Raw genomic sequence first — 21,324 nt, 5'->3', positions numbered from 1 at the left:
AGGGACACCCCCTGCTAGACCAGGTTCCTCAAAAGCCCCATCCAACCCGTCCTCGAACACCTCCAGGGATGGGGCGTCCACAACTTTCCCTGGGCAACCTGTTCCGCTAACCGCGCTCAGAGCAAAGAACTCCTTGCTGGTGTCTGATCTAAACCTGTCTTCTTTCCGCTGAAAACCCCTACCCTTCGTCCCATCACTGTAAGTGATGAGCGTCCATAGGTTCTTCCATGGAGAATGATGCCAACGGTGCTGGATGCGGGCAGGAGCCCACAGACACGCGCCCCCCCCCCCCCCCCCCGGGGCCACCCACCCTGCCTTTGGCAGGGTGGGTGGCCCCGGGGGGGGGGGGGGGGCGCGTGTCTGTGGGCAGGAGCCGCCGGGCAGGCTGCAGGCAGGGGTGCAGGCAGGGAGGGGCGTGTCTTCCCCGCCCCCTCGATACCGATTGGCTGGGGGCGGCGGGGCGGGGCGGCGGGGCGGTGCGGAGCCATGCGGGCAGCCCGGGGCGGCGGCGGCGGCGGCGGCGGCAGCGGCGGCGGCAGCGGCGGCAGCGGCGGCGGCAGCGCCGCCTTCCTGCCCGCGGGCTCGGCCATGGGCGATGGGTGGCTGCCGCCCGACTGCGGTCCCCAAAACCGGTCGGTGGCCGGCGGCGGGGTGACGGCGGCGCCGGCGGGGGGGAGGCAGGTGGCGGGCGAGGTGCTGTCGCAGCAGTGGGCGGTGGGCATGAGCCTGCTGATGGCCCTGGTGGTGCTGCTCATCGTGGCCGGCAACGTGCTGGTGATCGCGGCCATCGGGCGCACGCAGCGGCTGCAGACCCTCACCAACCTCTTCATCACCTCGCTGGCCTGCGCCGACCTGGTGATGGGGCTGCTGGTGGTGCCCTTCGGGGCCACGCTGGTGGTGCGGGGCACCTGGCTCTGGGGATCCTTCCTCTGCGAGTGCTGGACCTCCCTGGACGTACTCTGCGTGACGGCCAGCATCGAGACCTTGTGCGTCATCGCCATCGACCGCTACCTGGCCATCACCTCGCCTTTCCGCTACCAGAGCCTCATGACCAAGGGTCGGGCTAAGGGCATCATCTGCACCGTCTGGGCCATCTCCGCCCTGGTCTCCTTCTTGCCCATCATGATGCATTGGTGGCGGGACGAGGACCCCCAGGCGCTGGAGTGCTACCAGGACCCTGGCTGCTGCGACTTTGTCACCAACAGGGCTTACGCCATCGCCTCGTCCATCATTTCTTTCTACATCCCCCTCCTCATCATGATCTTCGTGTACCTCCGGGTGTACAGAGAGGCCAAGGAGCAGATCAGGAAGATCGATAGGTGTGAGGGCCGGTTCTACGGCAGCCACGAGCAGCCGCAGCCGCCCCCGCCCCCTCACCCTCACCACCAGCCCATCCTCGGCAACGGACGAGCCAGCAAGCGGAAGACCTCCCGGATCATGGCCATGAAGGAGCAGAAAGCCCTCAAGACTTTGGGCATCATCATGGGGGTGTTCACCCTCTGCTGGCTCCCTTTCTTCCTGGTCAACATCGTCAACGTCTTTAACAGGGACCTGGTGCCCGACTGGCTCTTCGTTTTCTTCAACTGGCTGGGCTACGCCAACTCCGCTTTCAACCCCATCATCTACTGCCGCAGCCCCGACTTTCGAAAGGCCTTCAAGAGGCTGCTCTGCTGCCCCCGGAAAGCCGACCGGCGACTGCACGCCAGCGGTGGGGAGCTGGCCCGCCTGCCCGGGGGCTTCATCAGCACCGTGGGCTCCCCCGAGCGCAGCCTGGGAGGGACCTGGTCCGACTGCAACGGGGGCACGCGGGGCGGCAGCGAGTCCAGTCTGGAGGAGAGAAATAGCAAAACGTCCGATTCGGAGTCCAAGGTATAGGGGAGGGACACGTGGGGGGCTGCGTCGGAGCCAGGGCAGGGGGAGAGGCAGGCAGGGAGATGCACGGGAGCAGACAAATCCCCGGCAGCCGGCCGGTCATAAAGCTAGTGCCAAGCAAAACTGATGCCTGGCTTAGCTGGGAGAGAGCGGGTGTTTACTTAGGAATAAAAGCAGGTGAACTGGTGTACGAGATACCTCATCCGAAACTACAGCAAACAGGAAACCCACTGACCAGAGAACAAAGAAAATAAACAGCCCAACCCAAAGATAGCCAGCTTATATTTAGGAGAAGCGCTTTCGAAAGGGGCTGCGGCAGAAGCGCCCGTCGCTCGGGTGAGTTGACCCAGGACGGTGCTGGTGGTCAAACCTGAGCGTGGAGGTGCCGGTGTTTGGCTGCCGAGTTCGGCTGCGGCTAGGGTCTCGGCCGTCCCCCACCTCGCCGGGGGCTGTCGGGTGCCCCGGGTTTTCATTCCCTCAGCCCCGGCACCGGGGGGGTTTTTGGGGAGACGCAGGGTCCGTGCTGCAGGTGCTCCGGGCAGAGAGACCCGGGGGCAAGATGAGCGTTAAGCTCGGGGTAGCTGCGCTCCCCTCTTCCTCAGAGTCGCGGTGGGGAAAAACAGGGAGTAATGAGGAGCACGGGTGTATTTTGAAAGGGGGTAAAAAAAAAACCCCAACCCACACTCGTGTGCTTTTTCCCTCTGCATCAGCCAGCAGTGAGTTACTGTGCTTATCTCCTTCGGCCAGACAATAGCAGTCAGGCTGAGAAACTTCTACCTCAAACTGTGCATATTGTACAGGGGAATAAACGGACCATGTTTATATTAAACAGCATATTTACATACCGCTAATAGTATTTTATGAAAAGGCGGGGGTGGGGGGGAGGTGTGTGAGGAGCCTTCTGCAGCTCGTTCATTGTAATTACAGATGAACGGGGGAGAAAAAAAAAAAATCCTGGCAGCAACAAAAAATTACTGCACATTTTTTTTTTTTTAAAAACGGCAACAAAGCCGTTTTTTTTGCACAGTGTTAAGAGTTGTAAAGTTATTTGAAGATGTTACTTGCACACACATACACACGCGCAAATTAAAAATGAAACGGAGGTTTGAGTAACACCGACCCTGAAACTGATTTCTGGTTTTGTCTGATCTGTTATAGTTTTATTGAGAAGTGACTTTTTTTATATTATTTTATGAAGGTACTGTAAATATATCCGTATTATAAATTAAAATATCTTAAGGGACTTCTATTATTTTTATTTTTGTTTCCAAGTGCCCACGTGAATCTGCTGTTATTTTAGCACTTGTGTGTCATTTCCATTTTCCTCTCTGTGTGTGTTTTATAACATATTTATACTCCGGTGCAAATTACTACTGTGTAAGTAATTGGTCTATGTGCAATAAATACCATTGCAGCACAAGCGAGCGTGTCTCTATAGGTTTTGAAACAATACCTACCTGTAATGGGAAGAACAGCATTTGTTTTTCTCCAAAGATGGCTCAGATTACCAATATAACTCTATCTAATGGCTTTTCCTGACACGGTATTGTAAAAAACGTGTTTGAAACCCAATAAGGTCGTGTTCCTGTTGCACTGAAGTCTGCTGACTTCCCTTAAAATTAATGGCTGAAGACAAGGTGTTTCCAGTCTGATAATGAATACACTCATTTTCTGTAACTATTCCTTTCTGGAATATATTCTTTTGCTTGTTTGTTTGTTTTTTGTTAGGAGTACGCGTCTGGGAGTCAGGAGACCAGAATATTTAAGATTACAGAGGATGCTTAATTTGAAAGCTAGAAATGGTCTCGAGTAGAAAAGAAATCTCCGTACGTGGTACCTGCCGCCCCACAAGTAAGTCTGCCTCGTGCCGACGGTGGGCCTGATCCTGCCCGGGCGAGGTGGGCGGTGGGCGTCACGGTGGGGTCGGGTCCCGGTGCCGAGCGCGGAGGTCGGGGGAGACCCCTGCCTGAAAAGCAGCCGCAGGAGGCTCGTGCCCTGTAAGGGGAGATGGCAGCCGGGCAGCCAGTCGCGGGACTCCAGACTTTGGTTCCCTCTTACTGTGAAAAAAAAAGGAGTTAACAGCCTCCGAGGGAATGGCTGGGGCACAACCGGAGCAGGATCGGACTCTGGGATAGACTTAAAACACTGCCGAAACCTCTTCTGTGTCACTGGGTGGAATAAAACTACCGAGTTTGTGGATCGTAAAGCTAATGGTGACGTGCAGCGTGGCTTCAGCGTGCTGCCGACAAGTCACATACTCCTTGGGGGCCAGATCATGATAACCGAATGTTATATTGCGGACTGACCCAAGCAAGGAGGTGCTGTGAGCAGAGGGGCTTTAGATCTGCACCCCCGGGACAAAAGATTTTCTTCTTTCATTGCTTCGTGAAGGTGCGCTGCATCCTTGTGGTTTCATAAAGTTTTTCGTTACTGCAATGAATACACAGCAGATAGAGCAACAAAAAGGCAGCGTGGAATAAAAGTGAAGCCATTTTTAGCTTTATTAAGCTCAGAAGTATAGTTAAATTAGAAATCAGCTCCCAGGAAGGGCACTTGCCAAAGCGAGATCTTTAGGATGGTGGCCAACGGTTTGTTTTTGGAAACCATTTGTTCATTTTTTTTTTTCGTTTTAAAAATTAAGGAATTTGCCCTTTGCAATTTCTAATGATGGACTTTATGGGGGAAAAAAAAAGTTATGCTTTTTGTGTAAGCACAAAATAAAGGGACCAGGGAAGTAAATAATACTTTTCCATTGATGTTACTGGGGTTTGATGTGAGCTGCAGTTAATGATGTCTCCCTTGATAACAGTGAAATGAGCTCCTTAAAATGCGGGGGTGATGTCAGATCAGGTCCTAAGTGAAGTAGGCTCTGCCACCAAATTGTTTGCTATTTTTTATTAATCTGGTTTTGTCTGTGATTCCAGCAAAGACAACAGCACCAAAAGGGTGCCCAGAATGGTGGTGTCTGATGCCGGCGACCACGGCGAGATGTTGTCTGCGCATGTCGGGGTCGGGACGGGAGGGGAGGCAGCCCTGAGGTTCTCCTGCGCCCTGGGGATTGCAGGGAGCCGGGGCAGGACCTGCCAGCGTCCCCTTCTGCCAGGCAGAGCAGGGCAGGATCCGTCCCCTGCGCCCGGCTGGGAGCTGAAGTGGCTACGGAGCCCCCATCCTCGGCAGGGGGCTGGATCCTGGGGAAGCGCGGTGCCTGCTGCGGGGGGTGGGATAATCTAATGGACTTGGCTCTTCGTCTCATAAATCATGCTTAATTGTAACCATCCGAACACTCGTGTCCTTAGACTTTAAAAAGTGATGAAAGTTTTGGCTCGACAGGCTCCAACTTAGGTGGGAATTTTATGGCCAGAACTTGCTCGGCTTCTCCTGCCGAATAGCTGCGCTGGGTCATGCTTCTGCTGGACGAGTGTAATGGCACTGAGAAGGTGAAAGGTAGGATGAGTTTGGCCCATTGGCTTCAGCAGGTCCAGCTGTGGGAGCGAAGTGGTCAGGATTTGTCCGCCGGTGAGTTTTGGCCAGTCGAGGACCTGCTGGCAGGGTCTGGAGGCTGGCACGTTAAGTCCCTCCGGAGACAGCTAAGATGATTCACCTGACAGGGTGGATGGCGGACACTGGTCCCTCTCGCGCGGCGTAAAAAAGGCGGTGGCACAGTAACGGTGCGGACAGAGCAGGACATATGGCAGGCACGTGTGCGAGGAAGGGGAGGCTGCTGGCGAGCAGTCTGCCGTGGATCACGCCCGGAACAGGCTGTTCTCCGCGGAGAAGAAGGATACTCTGAAAAGTGTTACGGGGCAGCTGAAATACTCCGGAGGCGATGAGCCAAACGCTCACGACGAATATTTTTTTTTTTTTTTTTTGTCTGACGAAAACCAGACATGGATTAGCGATTGGAGCTGCAAGTCAGACAGTATAGGAGGTGGGCATGCGGCTGCACACGTACGTGGGCAGGAAAGTAACGGCAAAGAGCCGCCGGCCTGCAGGAAAGGGAGGCACAGGTAAAACTGAAATCCACTCCCAGAAAATTATTTGGCGAGGGCGTCTGAGACTTCCACAGGCGAGGTGCCTGATTCTCAAAGGCGCCGGCTGCACTTCAAGCCGTGTTTGCTCAGCACTTCTGAAAAGCAGGCTGCATCTCTCCACGGGCTTAGGTGGGAATGCATCGGGTGGGAAGCCTGGCTTCAGTTTTCCGCCTGTTGGGGAACATTAAGGATGTTTCAGACACACGGTGGGCTGTTGAAGCGCCTGCAGAAGGACTTCCCGGCCCGCGAGGGCTGTGCAAAAACACCCCGGCAAATTCACTGCGCTTGGAGACCGCGGCCCTCAGCGTTACCTGACTGTAGCTCCAAGCAGCAACTGACGAACGAATGAAACTAGGTGCAAAAAATGTGGCTTAAAATTGTCATCGGAACTGTGCCCATGGCACACGCCGGGTTTGACAGCATCAGCCAGGGGTTTGCGATACAACACGCACCGGTTTGTCTGCAAACGCTGCTTTCCCTTTTGGGTATGCACATGTTTTCAAGCATGAGGACAACTTCTTTATCAGCTTGCTTTTTTTTTTTTTTTCCTTTTGACTTTTTTTTTTTCTTTAAACCCTATCTGTAGTCGAGGTTTTATTAATAACTTTTAAGTGGCTATTTTGCAAACCTTCCTTGTGCTGCACGCTTTCCTAATTTATTATAATTTCCCGTCCGGTGGAGTGCACTCACTTCCTTTATGTAATATATCAGCTGCGGGGCTGGAAATTGTGCTGCCATGAACCGAAAGAGCAGACTTTCTTGAGGCCAAATGCGGTCAGGCATCATTGCCACTGGGAGCAGAATTTGACCTGATAATCTAATCTCATACGAGAGAGTATCTCCCGAAAAGTATTGTTACCAGCAGCAAATGACCTCTGTTAATGAAGCTGGAGCAATTAGTCCTATTCAAAGCTGTCAAGAAAATGTTAACTGCTAAACAACAGTTAACGTTGGATAGCTCAAATAATGAGTGTTTTGTTTGCTGGTGTGTGTTAGGTGATGTGTTGGGAAATAATTATCCTTTGACTAGCAGCCAGCTTTGTACTAATCAGAAAGGAGAAGTCATGTTCTGTTTGAAGGATTAGACCTAAAAATAGTTCTGTTGCCGCCACATGAACGAGTGAAATGAAGCAAATTCACGGAGACGTACACACCTTCTTCACATTTCGTTTTTCGTCCTCAAAACTCATTGTTCAGCTGGAACTTTCTGTTTGATCGTGTCAAAAGCACTAATACGATCTCCTGCAGTAGCGCTGAGCACACTCCCCCCGAGGAGCATTACCCTATGCGCCACTGACTCGCTTTCAGAGCCTGCCAAATTCCCCAAGGGCCCAGGAGGAAGTAAGGAGTCTTTCTCTTTATATAAACAATCACTTATGATGTAAGGTCAACAATATTTGTGATAATCGCCTCGCAGAAGAAATCGATACGCTTTCCGTTTGCGATGCGTGTACGCCTGCCCGTGCGCGAGGAGCAGCCGTGGTAACAGCAGGTGATTTATTCCTGCGATTCGGTAACTCCAGGCTGTCAAACTGCCCTCGAAACAGTGACCGAGATGGGAAAAGGATAAAAAAGGTGATGCTGGCAAGGAAATCCGGGGTTGTCATTGCAAACAGCAAAAACCAGGGCATCTTTTGCCATACTTTCCCACTTTTACTTGGAAAGCCTTAGCAGTTTGGATAGGGATGCACCTGACGGATGCACTATAGAAAGGCAGGTTAAGAAGAGTAAGGGGTAAGGCACTTCCCATGCAGGACTGTGCCACCAAGAGACTGGCAGCTGGAACATGCCGCAGACATGCCTAAAAGCTTTTCTTATTCTTTTTGGATGACAGCAGCAGACTGAAGCACACCTGAGCAGCTTCTCTGCTGCTTCCTGGCCACCTGTGGCCCTCAGGACACGTGCCTCCCCCTTAGCATCTCCCCTTCCATGCCAAGTTTTGCAGGGCCTGGAGCTTTCCCGCAGCCCGGAGCTGTTGTCCTCTTTGGGCGGTGCAGCACAGGAGGTGCCAGTGGCCCCTGGGGGCGGCAGGTGCCGCAGGGCACAGGGTGCTGCCGCGGCAGTGCCAGGCGTGCTGGTGCAGGCCGCCGGCCGCCCCGCTCCCCTGAGTCACCACTGCCTCCTGCACGCGCCAGAGACAGGATCGGGCCCGATTCTGGGAGGGTGCTCGGGTTTGTTAGGTAAACTGGCCATCAGCTTCCTGGTTCACAGACACTGGCAGCTCGGTACGCACGTTCACTTTGCAAACTGCCCTTTTGGCTTAGAATCATAGAACCATAGAATCGCCGAGGTTGGAAGGGACCTTTCAGATCATCTGGTCCAACCATCAACCTAACTCTGACAAAAACCGTCACTAAACCTTATCTCTAAGCACTATGTCTACCTGTCTTTTAAATACCTCCAGGGATGGTGCCTCAACCACTTCCCTGGGCAGCCTGTTCCAATGCTTGATAACCCTTTCCGTGTAAAATTTTTTCCTAATATCCAATCTAAACCTCCCCTGGCGCAACTTGAGGCCATTTCCTCTTGTCCCATCACTTGTTACTTGGGAGAAGAGACATCTCAGCTCCTAGGTTTTCCATGGTGGTGTTGGCTTGCTCGGCCCTAGCACGCAGCAGCATGAGGTTTTTGGCTGTGCCCTGGCAGCGGTCGGCATCCAGACGTGAATGGTACCAGGCGCCGGGCAGTGTTTCGGTTTGGTCCTACCTGTTCCTTCCAGGGTAGATGCTCGGAGTTATCAGTACCAGCTGCACCAAGGTGCAAAAGTACCAAACAAATAGGAAACTTGTTCCTATCCTCCAGATCCACAACCTGAAGGAGAAAACAGAAGTTCACCCAGACTTTTGCCATTGCCGCGGTTAGCAGCTCGTCTCAGATGTAATGATATGCCTTTCCTTTCCGATCCTGTGTAATGCACCAAATCCTGTTGTCCTTAATGAGATTAAATGAGGATTTTCTACTACTTCAATGCTCCAGCCATTAGCCACTGTTGTGCGTCTCTAGGCAATGGTGTACCTTTGTATGCCTGGCCCAGTGTCTCTCTTAAAGCCGTGATATTTAGACTTCTTCCTGCCAAAATTATTTTTATAATTGGTCTTAAGCTCGTTGGCACAATGCTTTGAAAGGTAGATTTAAGTGTATACACCAAAGAGGCAACCAGAGGCATTAAGGAGCTCAAAATCTCAGGAGCTGCTGGCTGTATAAATATTTCGGCTACCAACAAGTCGTTTTTCGGGGCCAGGCGAGCGCTGTGTCCCCTCAGAGGCTGTCAGCTGCCCTCAAAGCGCGGCTGCAGAATACCCTGCTGCTGTAAGGGAAAACTGCAGGGACAGCACAACAGCTCGTGACAAAAGATTTGACAGGTGGTAAAATTTAAACAGGGCTTGCTGGCCAAAATTTAAAGAGAGCTGGTTAAGAGAAAACACGGTGCCCAGAGCCGCCCTCCCTCTGCTCCCGTGTGGGTGCTTAACGTGCCTCCCTCTCACCTGTCTCGGAGGGGACCCCAGTGGTGTTCTGCGACACGAAGGTGTGTGCCAGCCTGTCCCCCGCCTCGGGGCTCGCCGCCCCGCCGTTGTGCTGCGCAGGGAGGAGCGCTTCCGCTGGGGCTGGAGCAGGTGAACGGGGAGATGTCCCACAGAGCTCCCATTGTTCATCAGCTCGCCCGCTCGCCGTCAGCGAGGGGTGTTCTGTTTGTCTGTTCTTCCCCTAAATACTCACCTGGGAGCCGTCAAATAAAATCTCAATTGACTTCCCTTTGGCAGGAGGCGGGGTGCGGGATGCGTTCCCTGGCAGGCAGCTGGGAGGGGGATGCAGGACGGGTGAGGAGGGGACCTGTTCCTGACACCCCCCACCCTGACCAAAGCATCACTGGTGCCCTGGCAGGTTCCCATCACCAGAGTAGGACATCCGCAACACCACTGTGCACCCAAAATCCCTGATCCCGACACCAGAGCATCTGATCTGCTCGTGAATCAGCTTGCCTCACATACTCAGGTTTTTTGGAGCTTTTAGGTAATATTGGGCACTGCTGTAATTGCCAGTAATAACAGGTATTGTAACACTGGGCTAAACCACCTTGAGAGCATCCACAGGAGAGGTTTTGTTCCTGTTTCGCTGCCAGGCGGTTCCCAGCTCGCTGGCAGCGGGGTGAACACGTGTCTGCAGTTTTCAGCATCAGCCCATCCAAGCCGGGGCTGGTGCTCGCACTCTCCCCTCCGCTGCGTGTCCCGCTGCCCAGACCGGCTCTGCCACCTGTGCAACCTCCTGGGCTCCTCGGGCTGAAAAGCACGGGAATGTGCAGAGTGATGGGGCTGAGACTGTGTTTTGGTAGCAGCCCTGATTTGGATCCGTCGCTGTGATCACAAACCTTGTGCCCGGCGGTGATGCTGCAGAAGCTGGGACCCAGACCAGCACCCTCTGGCCTGTCGTTTTGCCTGACCTGCACCGGAAAAGCAGGACTCGCCACCTAAACCTTCCCTCCCTTCAGGCGCCACGCTGAATATTATATTCAGAGTGGCTTAGCCATTGAGCTTCTTGTTGCACGTGAAAACCGAAAAAAAAAAAGAGCTTTGTACAAATATTCATGCAATAGAATAAAAACATGATTTAAAACTGATTATCTGCTGTGTAGCCAGACCACGGTGAAGAGGATGGGACAGACTCCTCAACTTTCGGCAGAGATCTGGACCAGGGGAGCTGAAAGAGCAACTCAGGTACCAGGTGACAGCACTAAGCTGTCCCCAACTGCAAGAGGGTGACATGGCAATGGGCCACAGGCGTTGCAAAAATAATTCCCCAGGACGAGCGTCTCTGTTTGCACAACAACTTCGTGTGGATCCCAGCGCTGACGGGCACCATTGAGCTGTTAGTGACTTGTGAGTAATCCCCATTGTCTGTGTCTTCTGCTGGATGGTGTTTAACCGCTTTTATTCCCGTGCATTTTATTCCTCGCTCATGTGGGAGGGAGGAAGGAATGCGGTGATAAATATGCTGGAATAATTTCAGTGCTGGATAGTTTCCATTAATGTATTTCTCATTATGTAACGCTGCCATCGCTGTACAAAATCTGCAAAGGTGCCTTTCGGGAAGATGGAACATTTCTACCTAGCCAGAGTTAGGAAAGTCGTGTTGTAGAGCGGGCTGGCCTTTGATCAGATGCTTGTTAATTGCACCGGATGTGCTTGGGCTTTCGCATGGTATGGATTTCTTTGCCCTTACGTTACGAGGCACCTCATAAATTAAATGGTTGATGTTGTCAAATGCATGCCATTAGCACTCTGAGCAGATAAGGCGTTCGGTGGCCTCAGTGGGGTCTATCGCAGGGCCTGTCTCCAGATAACGCCCTGGAAGGAGAACAATGGTGCTCCGAGCAACCAGGGACCTCCACTCTTCAGTTCTGCGCTTCAGAAGAGAAAAATTATCATCTGCATGGCTCAAGCTCTTTTTGAAATGCGGTTATTTTTTACTCACACATTCCAAGTATTTTTTACATGATATCAGCAAGAAACTTGAAACTCCCTTTGAGAAGAGGAAGATTTCCTGCAGCCCTACTACTAAAGAAAATGGGTAGATCAAGTAGTAAAGTTCAACGACTTACTTAGCATTAAATAAGAAAGAGAATAATGAATTGGATTTTGTGTGCCTGTTTTTCCTCTGCAGGGAACAGGCAGGCTAATGGCTTTGCATTGCCTTCTGCTTCTGTTCATCAGTCTAGGTGAGTTCAAAACACTGCTGCCTTTGTGCGCTCTCCTCTCCCTGCTCACTTCTCACAACTTCAAGCACTTGGAGCCTAGCGAACGCATGGGTTTGCTACCATCAATGCCATCCAGACCAGTGAGAAAAACATGCAAGGTTAACCCCCTACGTCCGATGGTGGTGTGTGGCCTGCTTGCTGCATGGACATCTGTATTTTATGCTAGGTAGCCACAAGTAGGCAATTCCTTACTTGGGGTGGACCCTAGTTTCCTACTATTATGAGCTCAGGCTTTAACGTCCTTCAAGAGAGACATTATTTCCCTACTGGGTTCACCAAAACCTGGTTGGGTCTCCAAACCACTCCTTTGTTTACGGGCTTTGCCAAGCGCGCCGTAGGGCTTTTTATTGGGGAAGGAAGGGAGGTGGTGTAGGAGGAAACTATTACAAAGCTATTTAACATAAACAACTTTCGCATGCAAACTCCGAACACTGCTTGGCAAGGAAGAGGTTAAAGCTGGGGGGTGGAGGACGGGGAAACTCATTAGGGCAAAGACATAAATAGCAAGTCGGGAAGCCTGGGGAGGGACACAGGGGAAGGGGAAGCCATGAGTTGACCCTCGATGGGGTGGACTGCCTTGGCTTGCTGAAAGCCCTCTGCCCCTCTGCCCTCAGGTTTGGATCTGGATCCCCCCTATGGCACCCCAAAGCCGGGGGGATGCTCAGACAGAAACCCCACGTAACTGACCAGGAGTCCTATTTGATCAAAGGTGAACCCGAAAGGTGTTGGGGTCACCTGAAGACTTTCTGTGGAGCCAGAAACCACTGCTGGTCTCACCTGCCCCTTCCTGCTCCAAACCTTCACCGGGTCGACCAGCGCCTGCCCAGAGCCGGGGAGCTGCTGTCTGCCCGCTCGGATGGTCGGAGCAGGATTTCCGTTTTCCTACCAGCCTTGGTGCCTCAGCCTTTCTGGCCTGTGTTTATTCCAAATGGGAAACGCATAATGAGAAACTGTTTAAACAACTTAAGGTACAAGGAAACTCACTGGAGTAAAGTACAACGTTAAAATACATTTCCAAGGAAATGATGCACTCTCCAAAAGGACTCCACTCAAGCACTGCAATTTAAAGTTGCAGGATAATTGCTGGCCATCTTGGGTGCTGCCTGCAGCCTCATCTAGGCCTGAGTGTGGTGCACAAGGTGGACAGGAGTCTGCCAAGATCGTCTGTGCTGCTGGCTGCTCTTGCCACCAGCAACCATTCATCGGTAGTTATTGCAGATCTTTGCACACGAGATGCTCAGTGTGGGCATAACTCTGCTGGCGAAGAGGCACCAGGCAACGTTTTATAAACTCCGTGCCAACAGATATCTTAAGATATACACAAATATTAGTGAGGGCGTTTCCTTAACAACAACGTTTTAAACCACCCATAGCAGCTATGTGGACCAAGATGACAAAGTGCAGAGAGTGACCAAGCGAAGGAGCATCTCCCCTATCTCCCGGGCTGTGGGCGAGGTTGGTACCCAGGCACATTTGAATGTCTGAGGTTCAGGGAGGGTCTGTCCTCTCGGTTGGTTTGCTTGCATGCGTAGGTCTGGACAGCCTGGTGCTGGTGAAGGAAAGCCCAGGAGCCACCAAAGCCCTGGAGGAATTCTCTTGTTCTATTTCCAGCCCTGCTTTTTAAGATACAAAGGGCTTCAGATCAGATGCATTTCTGAAGCTTATCTGTGTGAATATTTGACTGCTTATTCAAACAGAACAAAAACCTTCAAGCCTTCTGAGGTCCATCCATCAAGAGCCTTATCTCCCCATGTCACCGCTCAGCTCCGGCTGCTGCTCAGAGCCTCCTGCCAGCCAGGGCTCAGCTCTGCCCACCAGCTTCCCATCTCCCCTTTCCGGGCAGCTTCATGGCATTATCCAGGGTCACCTCCTTGGCTCCCTGCCGCTTCAGTGATGGCCTCTGCATTGCATGCAGGAGTGGCAGCCCGGGCTGCTGCATGGTCTACAGCCAGCCAGCATCCCGATGGGCTGCGTTTGTGCTGCTGTATCGCAGCCCATCGCCTCCGTCCCCCACATACATAGCCATCTGGGCTATGGCCGCAGCCACGACCACAGCAGAGCACACTGAGTCTGCTTGGCCCCAAGAAAGGAGAACATTTGTCTTTTTTAATGGGATATTAATGAAGCCCAGATAAAGGAATGCAGTCTCCTCTATCTGAGGTTCAAAGACTGAACTCCCCAAGGAGAGTATTTCTGATCCCCTCTCTGGTAAAAAGGAGGTTCTGTAAGAGGTCCCCCCAGCTGTTGGGTTGGGGAGGAGCGTCAGCCCTTGCCACCTGACAGCCGCTGGTCCCCTCTGGCAGAGGCATCCTCACCGTTGCAGTCGGGCTGCTAGAGATCCCAGATAGCATCCCTAAGAACCCAGGTGGGCTCTACCCTGGGTGGGTGAGCATGGCACGTGAGCCACCGAGATGCACGAGGAGCATGGTGAGCACGCAGAGGGAGCATCAGCATCAGCAGCCCTGCAGAGGTTCCTGGCCAGGTAAAACAGCTGCATGGTTAGTCTTATGCCCAATTTATACAATGCATTATTCAGCCTTGTCAGAAGAGCCTTTGCAGTGCTTGGTTTCAGGGCCACAGGACATTTCTTGCTTTGCAGCTGAGCTGGCACAAGAAGTCGTCTGCAGTCCTGCCGTCCTGTCAAAGCAGCGGCCAAAAACAACAGGGTGAAGACTTTGGAAAGAGCCACCCCTCCACAGCGTAAACGAGTTTAAATGGGGAGCTGGCTGGCTCAGGGCTTGAGAACAGCTTTCAAGCACATCAGAGGTTGAAATCCTGTGCACAACGGCGGGGATCAGAGGTCTCTGCTGCTTGGTACTGCCTAGTCTTGGCCCGGATCTAGACAAGCGTCAGCATTGGGGTGGCCTTTTCCGATGGAGACCATTTTCCTATGGTCCTTTTCACAGGAGACTCTGACCCGTGGGCTGTTGTTGCTCTCCTCCCTGTGGTTTTAATTTTTTTCTCTGTTTTGATAGTCAGAAGGGTAAAACTAATTCCCATCTCATATATAACAATGAATTTGACTGAATAGCAAGAGGATAAATGTACTTTTTATACGGTGGTGTATTATAAGCTATTTATAAATGTCATATCACTTCTGGGTCATCTTCAGGGTTTAAAATAAAGTTTTAATTTAAACATAATTTTCCAGTGTTGACAGATATGATAAATACATTTTTATTCCAATGAAACCTAATTTCAGCAATGTTTTGCAAAAGTCGTTACAAGCTAAGGATTATTCCCCTGACTTTTTTGCTTTGTTTGTCTCCATGTTCCAGTGTTTAGTTTAATGTTACATTCCATTATAGAAAAAACATCTGTGACTACAGTAATCTGTTCACCAAGGTCTCTGCTTAAGGGATGGGAGGATGCTTTTGAGAAGAATGATGGAGGGAGGAGTTAGCTTGTGTCACGGAGGCCTTGGGGCAGCGGCAGCACTTAAGGGACACTACCTTCCTTGCAGCTCCGTGGTGAGCTAATCTTGATATTCAAGGCAATCCCAAAAGAAAGCCACGAGGGCACAGTGGGACAGATTTCATGTCTGGAAGGCAAGGTTAAACAGAAGGCCTCCATCTACAGGAGGGCTGCATTCCTGTTGCCTCAGCTACCCATCCATTGATGAGCTGAGTCCCTCCAAAATGTCTCTGGACATTCTCTGGTTTTCCTGCTTTCCCATGTAAACAGCTCTGAGGAAGATCTCTTTTTCTGCAATCAAACGTTTTCATTCTGCAGTAAAATAGCTCTCACATCAGCTACCATTGTATTGTGGATGCAAATGCCGCACACCAGAGCCCTTATGTGTTGTCAGGGGAGGGGGTCAGACCCTGTGCTCTGAACAGCAAAAGCGCAAGGAATGATGAGCAGGAAAAACAACTTGTTTTAAAGTGCTTTAAAGCTGCTGTTTATCTTCTGCACCCTGCAGCTTACAGCCCATATTTCTCACACCACCTCCCCGTTAGACAGTCAAACAGGAGGCGATGCTATTTGGAGAGCCAAGACTGTGTGCTGGAGACTCGCGAACACTGCCACTTGTATCCACATGGAGTGGCCTCCATCTGCGAGGGGCTTCCAGCTGCTGTGCTAAAATACCTGGGAAAGGGGCATCCAGAAGGGGAGGGAGGTCTTCTTCTGGTGGGTTGCCATGTCGCTCGGGCTGCTCTCATGGCAATACCTAGAGGTCGTCATCCGGGGTGGCCAGCTATGGTAATCCTTTCAGTGGGAACAGGTGCTGGAGGATAATCCTGCTGTTTTTCTTCGTTATGGCTCACTTCAGTCACTAAGACTGAGCAAACAGGATTATGGGAGCAGCCATTCAGGAGGTGAAGCTGCTGGTGCTGGGTGTCCGTGGCTCTGTGGACATGTGTTTCCAAGGCAGACGCCGCCTTGGCGGAGCAGCCCGCCCTGGCAAGGACAGTGCGGCAGTGGGGGAGCCATCGGCACCAAAGGGCTTTTGCTGGCCGGCTCCTGCCATTCTCGCACAGGCCTGCGCTGTGCTCCTCGGGGACGAGGGCTGGATGCCAGCTGCAAAGCCCATGCTCTTTACAGCTCTCCTGGAAAGGTAGAAACTGCCCGGTCCCGCAGCAGCCAGCAGCATCGCCCCAAAACCTGGGACCAAGGCCCTGGGGAGGGAGGACGAGGGGCAGCAGCTCCAGCCGGGCTCCAGGCACTGCAGGATCCCCAGGGTTTATGGTGAACCAGCCCCTCCCTGTAAAACTTCAGAGCAAATCTGTCCCTGTGTAAGCACGGCTTCATGCTTCCAGCAGACTTTCATGTATCTCCAGGTTTTAAGTCCCCAGAGTGCTGCACTCATCCGTTCCTTCTCAGTCCTTCTCCATCGCTCGTAGGGACCAGCATGGGCCCTGGTGACACTCCTTGCTATGCAAAGTCAGTGCCTCTCTGTTGCTGTTTTACCACCTTTTGCTTCTGCTGATAACAACCCCTGACACACACAGCCCCCCCCAGCAATTCCCTTCTCCACCAGCAAAGGAGGACGATGTGTGAGGTTCGTGGCACCAGTCTTTACGCAGTGTCTATGCACAGACATCTGCTCCCCTTTACTGGTTCGCTTTAGGAATAGCCGACACCTAATTTCAGTAACAGCAAAGCGATCGAGCTTGGCTTCATGCGTTTGTGGCAATCTTGATCCCAAGCTGTTTTAAATACCAAGTTGCAAAATAAGCATACGTGTACAGAGACAAATACCAATCTGCAGGAATAGGAACTAGAGACGTGCAGCTCAGGAAGGGTTGTTAAAGCTCCAGCTTGTAGCCGTGCTGATAAGGCAGTTTCCAAGAAGTTGCCCAGCCCTTAAATTCTAGAAACTTTCTCTTCCCAGGTCAATAACCTTATATGGACTGAATCCTGGTGTCGTCCTACAAGCAAACAAGGTCCAGGCAGGACCTTCTGAGAGTGATAGAAAAGCGAGGAGAACCCGTGTTGCTAAGAAGGGGTCCAGTCACTTTGTGGCATAGAGAACGAAAATAATCTGTGAAAAGCACATTTGGTAGTTCTGGTATTTTGGGGAAGCACAAGAAAATGTGCTTCGAGTTCATTCTTCTCTGGTCAGGTCTCTTCCTTGCCTGGGAGGGGGTCGGGACGGCGTTGGCTGAGCGGCAGCTCCCCCCTTGCTGTGCCACGCAGGCAGGGGGCTGCAGCGCTGCCAGGCTTGGACTCCCTCCAAGGTCCCCCCTCTTCCCGGGGAGCCCTCCATCAGCCCTGGGAGCAGAGCTCTGCCCCCACCGTGCCCCAGCACCAGCTCCCTCACAGCTACGCACCCTGCTTTTCACCAGCCTTAACCACGGACATGAAGAGAAGCTCTTTGGAGAGATTTTTCATAGCATCCTGCAGCTCCATTAGGAAAAACGTTCAATGCAGCTCTAGTGAGAGCACCAAGACAGAACTGATGAGACACAGTTGTTTGGCTCCCTCATTTCATGGGGTTTTTTTAAAATATCTTATGCAGGTGTGGGAGTTGACACAACAGAGCACGCACCGCATTAAGAGTCCGTCCAGCTTGTGTGTAAACACTGCTAGTCCCTTTTAAAAACTCTTAGGAGTTGTTTCATAAACACAACATGCTTAATTTCCAAATCATGTGCCATTTCCTCAGTGGGCCTGGTGGGGGAGGAGCTGCCCATGTGGACATGGGCTGCAGCCCCACGTCCTGCACAGCAGTGCCGGGTCCCTGGCAGCAGAGCCAGGCAGAGGCTACCACCTGCTGGACCTTTCTCATGGCCTCCCTGCTCTGTACCTCTCCACAATGACATTTACTGACGGCATCAACCGCTTTCTGAGCGACCACAGAAATGCTGTGTGCTGCGCATCATGGCACAAACACCCCTCGCGAGCTCTTCATCAGTAACAGAGCTATTGAGATGCGTGTCAGCCGTGTAAACGGTGAGGATACTCAATGAGTAGCTTTGTGGGCCTGACGTGTTTGTTGCTCATTTGGGGTCTGATGTGTGTTTTCCAGTGTCCGGGTGTGCTCTCTTCCTTGCTGGCCCTGCAGGACAGAGGTATCTTTCTGAGCTGAGGCAAACTGCTGGAGTTTTGCTGAGCTGGGGAACCTGCCATTTCCCCATTGAAACTTGCTCCCACCAGAAAAAGAAATGACTCTTCCAACAGTCTTTAAGAAGGGGGGATAAACTTCATACATACTGGATGGGCACCTGCCTGAATTTGCGTGGGACCTCACCCTTGTATGGGGAGGGTGTCTTGGAGGTCTACCTCAACACCCTTGCACGCTTAGGAGTCTTCATGGGAAGCAGTGCTAGAGCACAAACCCAGCTCTGCCGTGCAATGGTGCATCACGGTGCAGGCAGCACTCCCGAGCAGCCAAGTTGGGTCCACGGGGCTGCTGCTCTTGTGAGGGTGCAGGACCTGGCCCATGTAATCCAGGCAACCCATGGTCAGGTTTGTCCCACTCAAGGAGCTCAGCCAAAGGACTCCAAAGGACATTAAGGAGGCCCTTAATCTCATCATGCAGCCTTGAGATTAAGGGACTCAGCACCTGCTTTGGATGGGCAAACTTTGGGGATCTTGCAGGGCTGAACACCCACTGCTGCCCGTGTGTCCAGGGGGGCTCGTGATGCTGCAGCATATGCATTTCTGGGGCAGAGGCTTTGTTTTTCCACCAAGCATGCTGAATGCTGTCGGTACAATTTCCTGACCTAGGTTTTTTTGGATTGAGCTGCTCTTCTGAGCTGTCCTGAACCTCGGCAGGTTGTGCTAGCTCACACCTACATCACGTCAGGCCTCGGCTGCCCAGTTAGCCAAGCTCCGGGAAGGTCACTGGAAGAACTCCAGGGGCCTCAAATAGGAGTTGACTCATGCCCCATGAGATCAAAACAAAATGTCTCTGCATATGACAAAAATATTATGGAAACTGTATCATTCATGCACAAAAGCCGCACTTCAAACTTTATCGTATAAAATACATAATATCATAAGTGGAAAGAAAAATTGTGTGAGGCCTGGTACACATTAAAATGATGGCCCGTGAAAAATATCCTTTCCCATAAACACAGCTATTTCCTGCACACAAGTAGGCATCCGAAGCTGGAAGATCTGGACCCTTTCTGCACTCCTTCAAAGCACTCATTTCTCTGTAGCAGTAATTGATTTCTAGGCTCATCCCTTGTCTTGTCAAGAGTGACCCAGAGCAAGTGCTTACGATGGAGTTCTCCATATGAGGCGAGGCGGTGGTGTGACAGGTAATGCTTCGGGACGCCTGGGGGCTTCGGGATGCCATGGGCAGGCTGCGGCGCTTGGCTCGCTTAGGTCTTTCTGGGAGGTCTGACTCTGTGGTCCAGTCCTGCCCCACTGATGCTGGCCAGGATTTGACCGTGGTGCTCAGCAATGCAGCGTCCCTGTGGTCCCCACAGCTGCCGTCTGCAGCTTGATGGTGTTCCAGCAATAGCTGATTGCCACAGTCCAGGGAGCAGGATTTAGCACATCACCTTGAGGAAAACAGCAGAGGATGGCTTGGCATGCACAGCAAATGCAATTCGTAGAGAGAAAAAATGAATTAATGTGGGTATTAACCAGCAGTTTGTCGTACAGCCTCTAAAGCCAGCTTCTGCTGTTGTGAAGAGTGCAGTGAAAAGCGACGGGTACTTCTGCCTCTCCTCTGGCTTCTCCAAAGTTCTTCGGTGCTGGGAGCAGGTGAACTCCACCAAGGCTGTTTGCTGCTCAGTAAATGGAAGAAGCCATGCTGAATGCTTCAGCTGCTCGCCGCAACTGGCTCTTCCTTCTGAGCTGGGGCCACAGGACGAAGTGTAGCTCAGCCTTTCCCCCTGTGCTGCGCTCCTCTCCTCGGGCAGGAGCACCAGGAGCTGACTGTGGACGCTGCAGAAGTCTCCTAGTAGGCTGGACCTGAAGCACTTTCTGTTTATCACTCTGCTGTACCACCACCCTGTGACACCTCGATGACAGAGGGGTCCCACCGCAACACCCTCCAGCAGCTGGGCCCAAATGCAAACACATTCAAGCTTCAAGCAATACAGAACCAAGTGAAATAACCCATCTGCACCGTTTGTCTACTGTTGCAATAAAATGACCCTTTTTTTTCCCAAAAGACATGCAGTTTAGGCCAGCTGGTCACACTGTGCAAGCCCGTCGCTGGCCTGCATCCCCAGAGAGCGCGAGAGCTGTGAGACGGCTGATGGGCTCTCCTGCTCTCCTGCCCCAGTGTTATGGGTTGGCTGTGGAATGTGGCTCAGCTAACTGTGCTATACTGGTTCCTCGCTGGAGCATGTTCCCCTAACTGACATCAGGAGACATCAGGAGACATCCATCTGCGATGACTAAGCTCTTCTTACATTCCAGACATCCAACAAATAAATGTTTCTTGAAAATAAGCTAGCGTTTTGTTTTGGGAAATGAGCGAACCGTCAGCCTGGTCGGTTTTGCGTAGGGGGCAAAGCTTCACGAGGACCCGCTGGGCACCAGGCAGTAACGCGAGCATCTCCCTCGCCCACCCTCCCAGCTCGCCTCTCCTCCTTTGATGGGTTTGGAATGAGCTCTGGAGGTCTAACTGCCGAGAGTAATGATGTGTGAAAGCTCACTTTCATTTTTCACTCTACTTTTTTGGAAGGTGGAACATTTTACAGTTGACAGTACCACGCTAAAGCCATATGAGGCAAGTGACTATTTTTAACCAGACGGAGACTATCTGAGAGTCTACTGCTGAATCATTTTAAACAAGGAAGAAATCATGGGATCCAAAAGTGGTGCTGGGAGGGATGGGGGTGGAAAGGCTTTTATCATGCACTTGTTCCAATAACTGTTCAACTACTTCAAGACTATGATGACGACTATCTCAAAATGCCTGTGGGGTCACTTCAAGTAGTAGCTGCATTTTACAAAATGCTTCTGTTTTGAGAGAGGGGTGGGTTAGAGCATCTTGAGAGGCTACCCGTGCTCGTTAACCCACTTCGCACCCTGCTCTGAACTGTGCCAAATGGGAGAAGGCACTTGAGCTTTTTAGCACTGCCCTTCCCCGAGCCCCCATCTCCCCAGATTAGCTGGGTGCAATACGGGAAGGCTTGTGGGACCACAGCCTGAGGTGAGAAGGAGAAAGGGTGGCCTCAGCCCTGCTCTGGATGCCCTTCCACCTGACGGCAAAAAGCACCATTTCTCCCCCCTCTGCCCACGCCAGCGCAGAGGTGG

The 21,324-nt window shown here is 52.1% G+C and overlaps 1 protein-coding gene across 3 annotated transcripts; it reads left to right on the top strand.

Moving 5' to 3' along the window:
- Positions 1 to 501: 501 nt before the first annotated feature.
- Positions 502 to 20,379, top strand: ADRB1 (adrenoceptor beta 1). Of its 3 annotated transcripts, XR_010071622.1 has the most exons (3): positions 502 to 1,869; positions 3,601 to 4,263; positions 4,797 to 12,113. XR_010071622.1 is itself a non-coding variant. In XM_063338862.1 (2 exons), exons 1-2 carry the CDS (start codon positions 589 to 591, stop codon positions 19,933 to 19,935), a joined length of 1,500 nt encoding a protein of 499 aa, XP_063194932.1. In that variant the 5' UTR covers positions 502 to 588; the 3' UTR covers positions 19,936 to 20,379. The 3 variants fall into 3 exon arrangements, 2 of the variants coding, with proteins under 2 accessions (XP_063194932.1, XP_063194933.1); XM_063338862.1 differs by lacking the exons at positions 3,601 to 4,263; positions 4,797 to 12,113 and adding an exon at positions 19,717 to 20,379; XM_063338863.1 differs by having other exon boundaries at positions 3,601 to 12,114.
- Positions 20,380 to 21,324: the final 945 nt, after the last annotated feature.

This window comes from Chroicocephalus ridibundus, chromosome 6, assembly GCF_963924245.1.
Source record: "Chroicocephalus ridibundus chromosome 6, bChrRid1.1, whole genome shotgun sequence".
Lineage (NCBI taxonomy): Eukaryota > Metazoa > Chordata > Aves > Charadriiformes > Laridae > Chroicocephalus > Chroicocephalus ridibundus.
Note: the sequence above shows the minus strand (reverse complement) of the source record. Positions and strands in the feature narration are given on the sequence as shown.

Coding starts and splice junctions, on each gene's coding strand:
- ADRB1 (XM_063338862.1), top strand. CDS start 589: ATGGGCGATGGGTGGCTGCCGCCCGACTGCGGTCCCCAAAACCGGTCG. Junction 1,870..19,716: donor CGTCCGATTCGGAGTCCAAG/GTATAGGGGAGG, acceptor TTTGTCGTACAG/CCTCTAAAGCCAGCTTCTGC.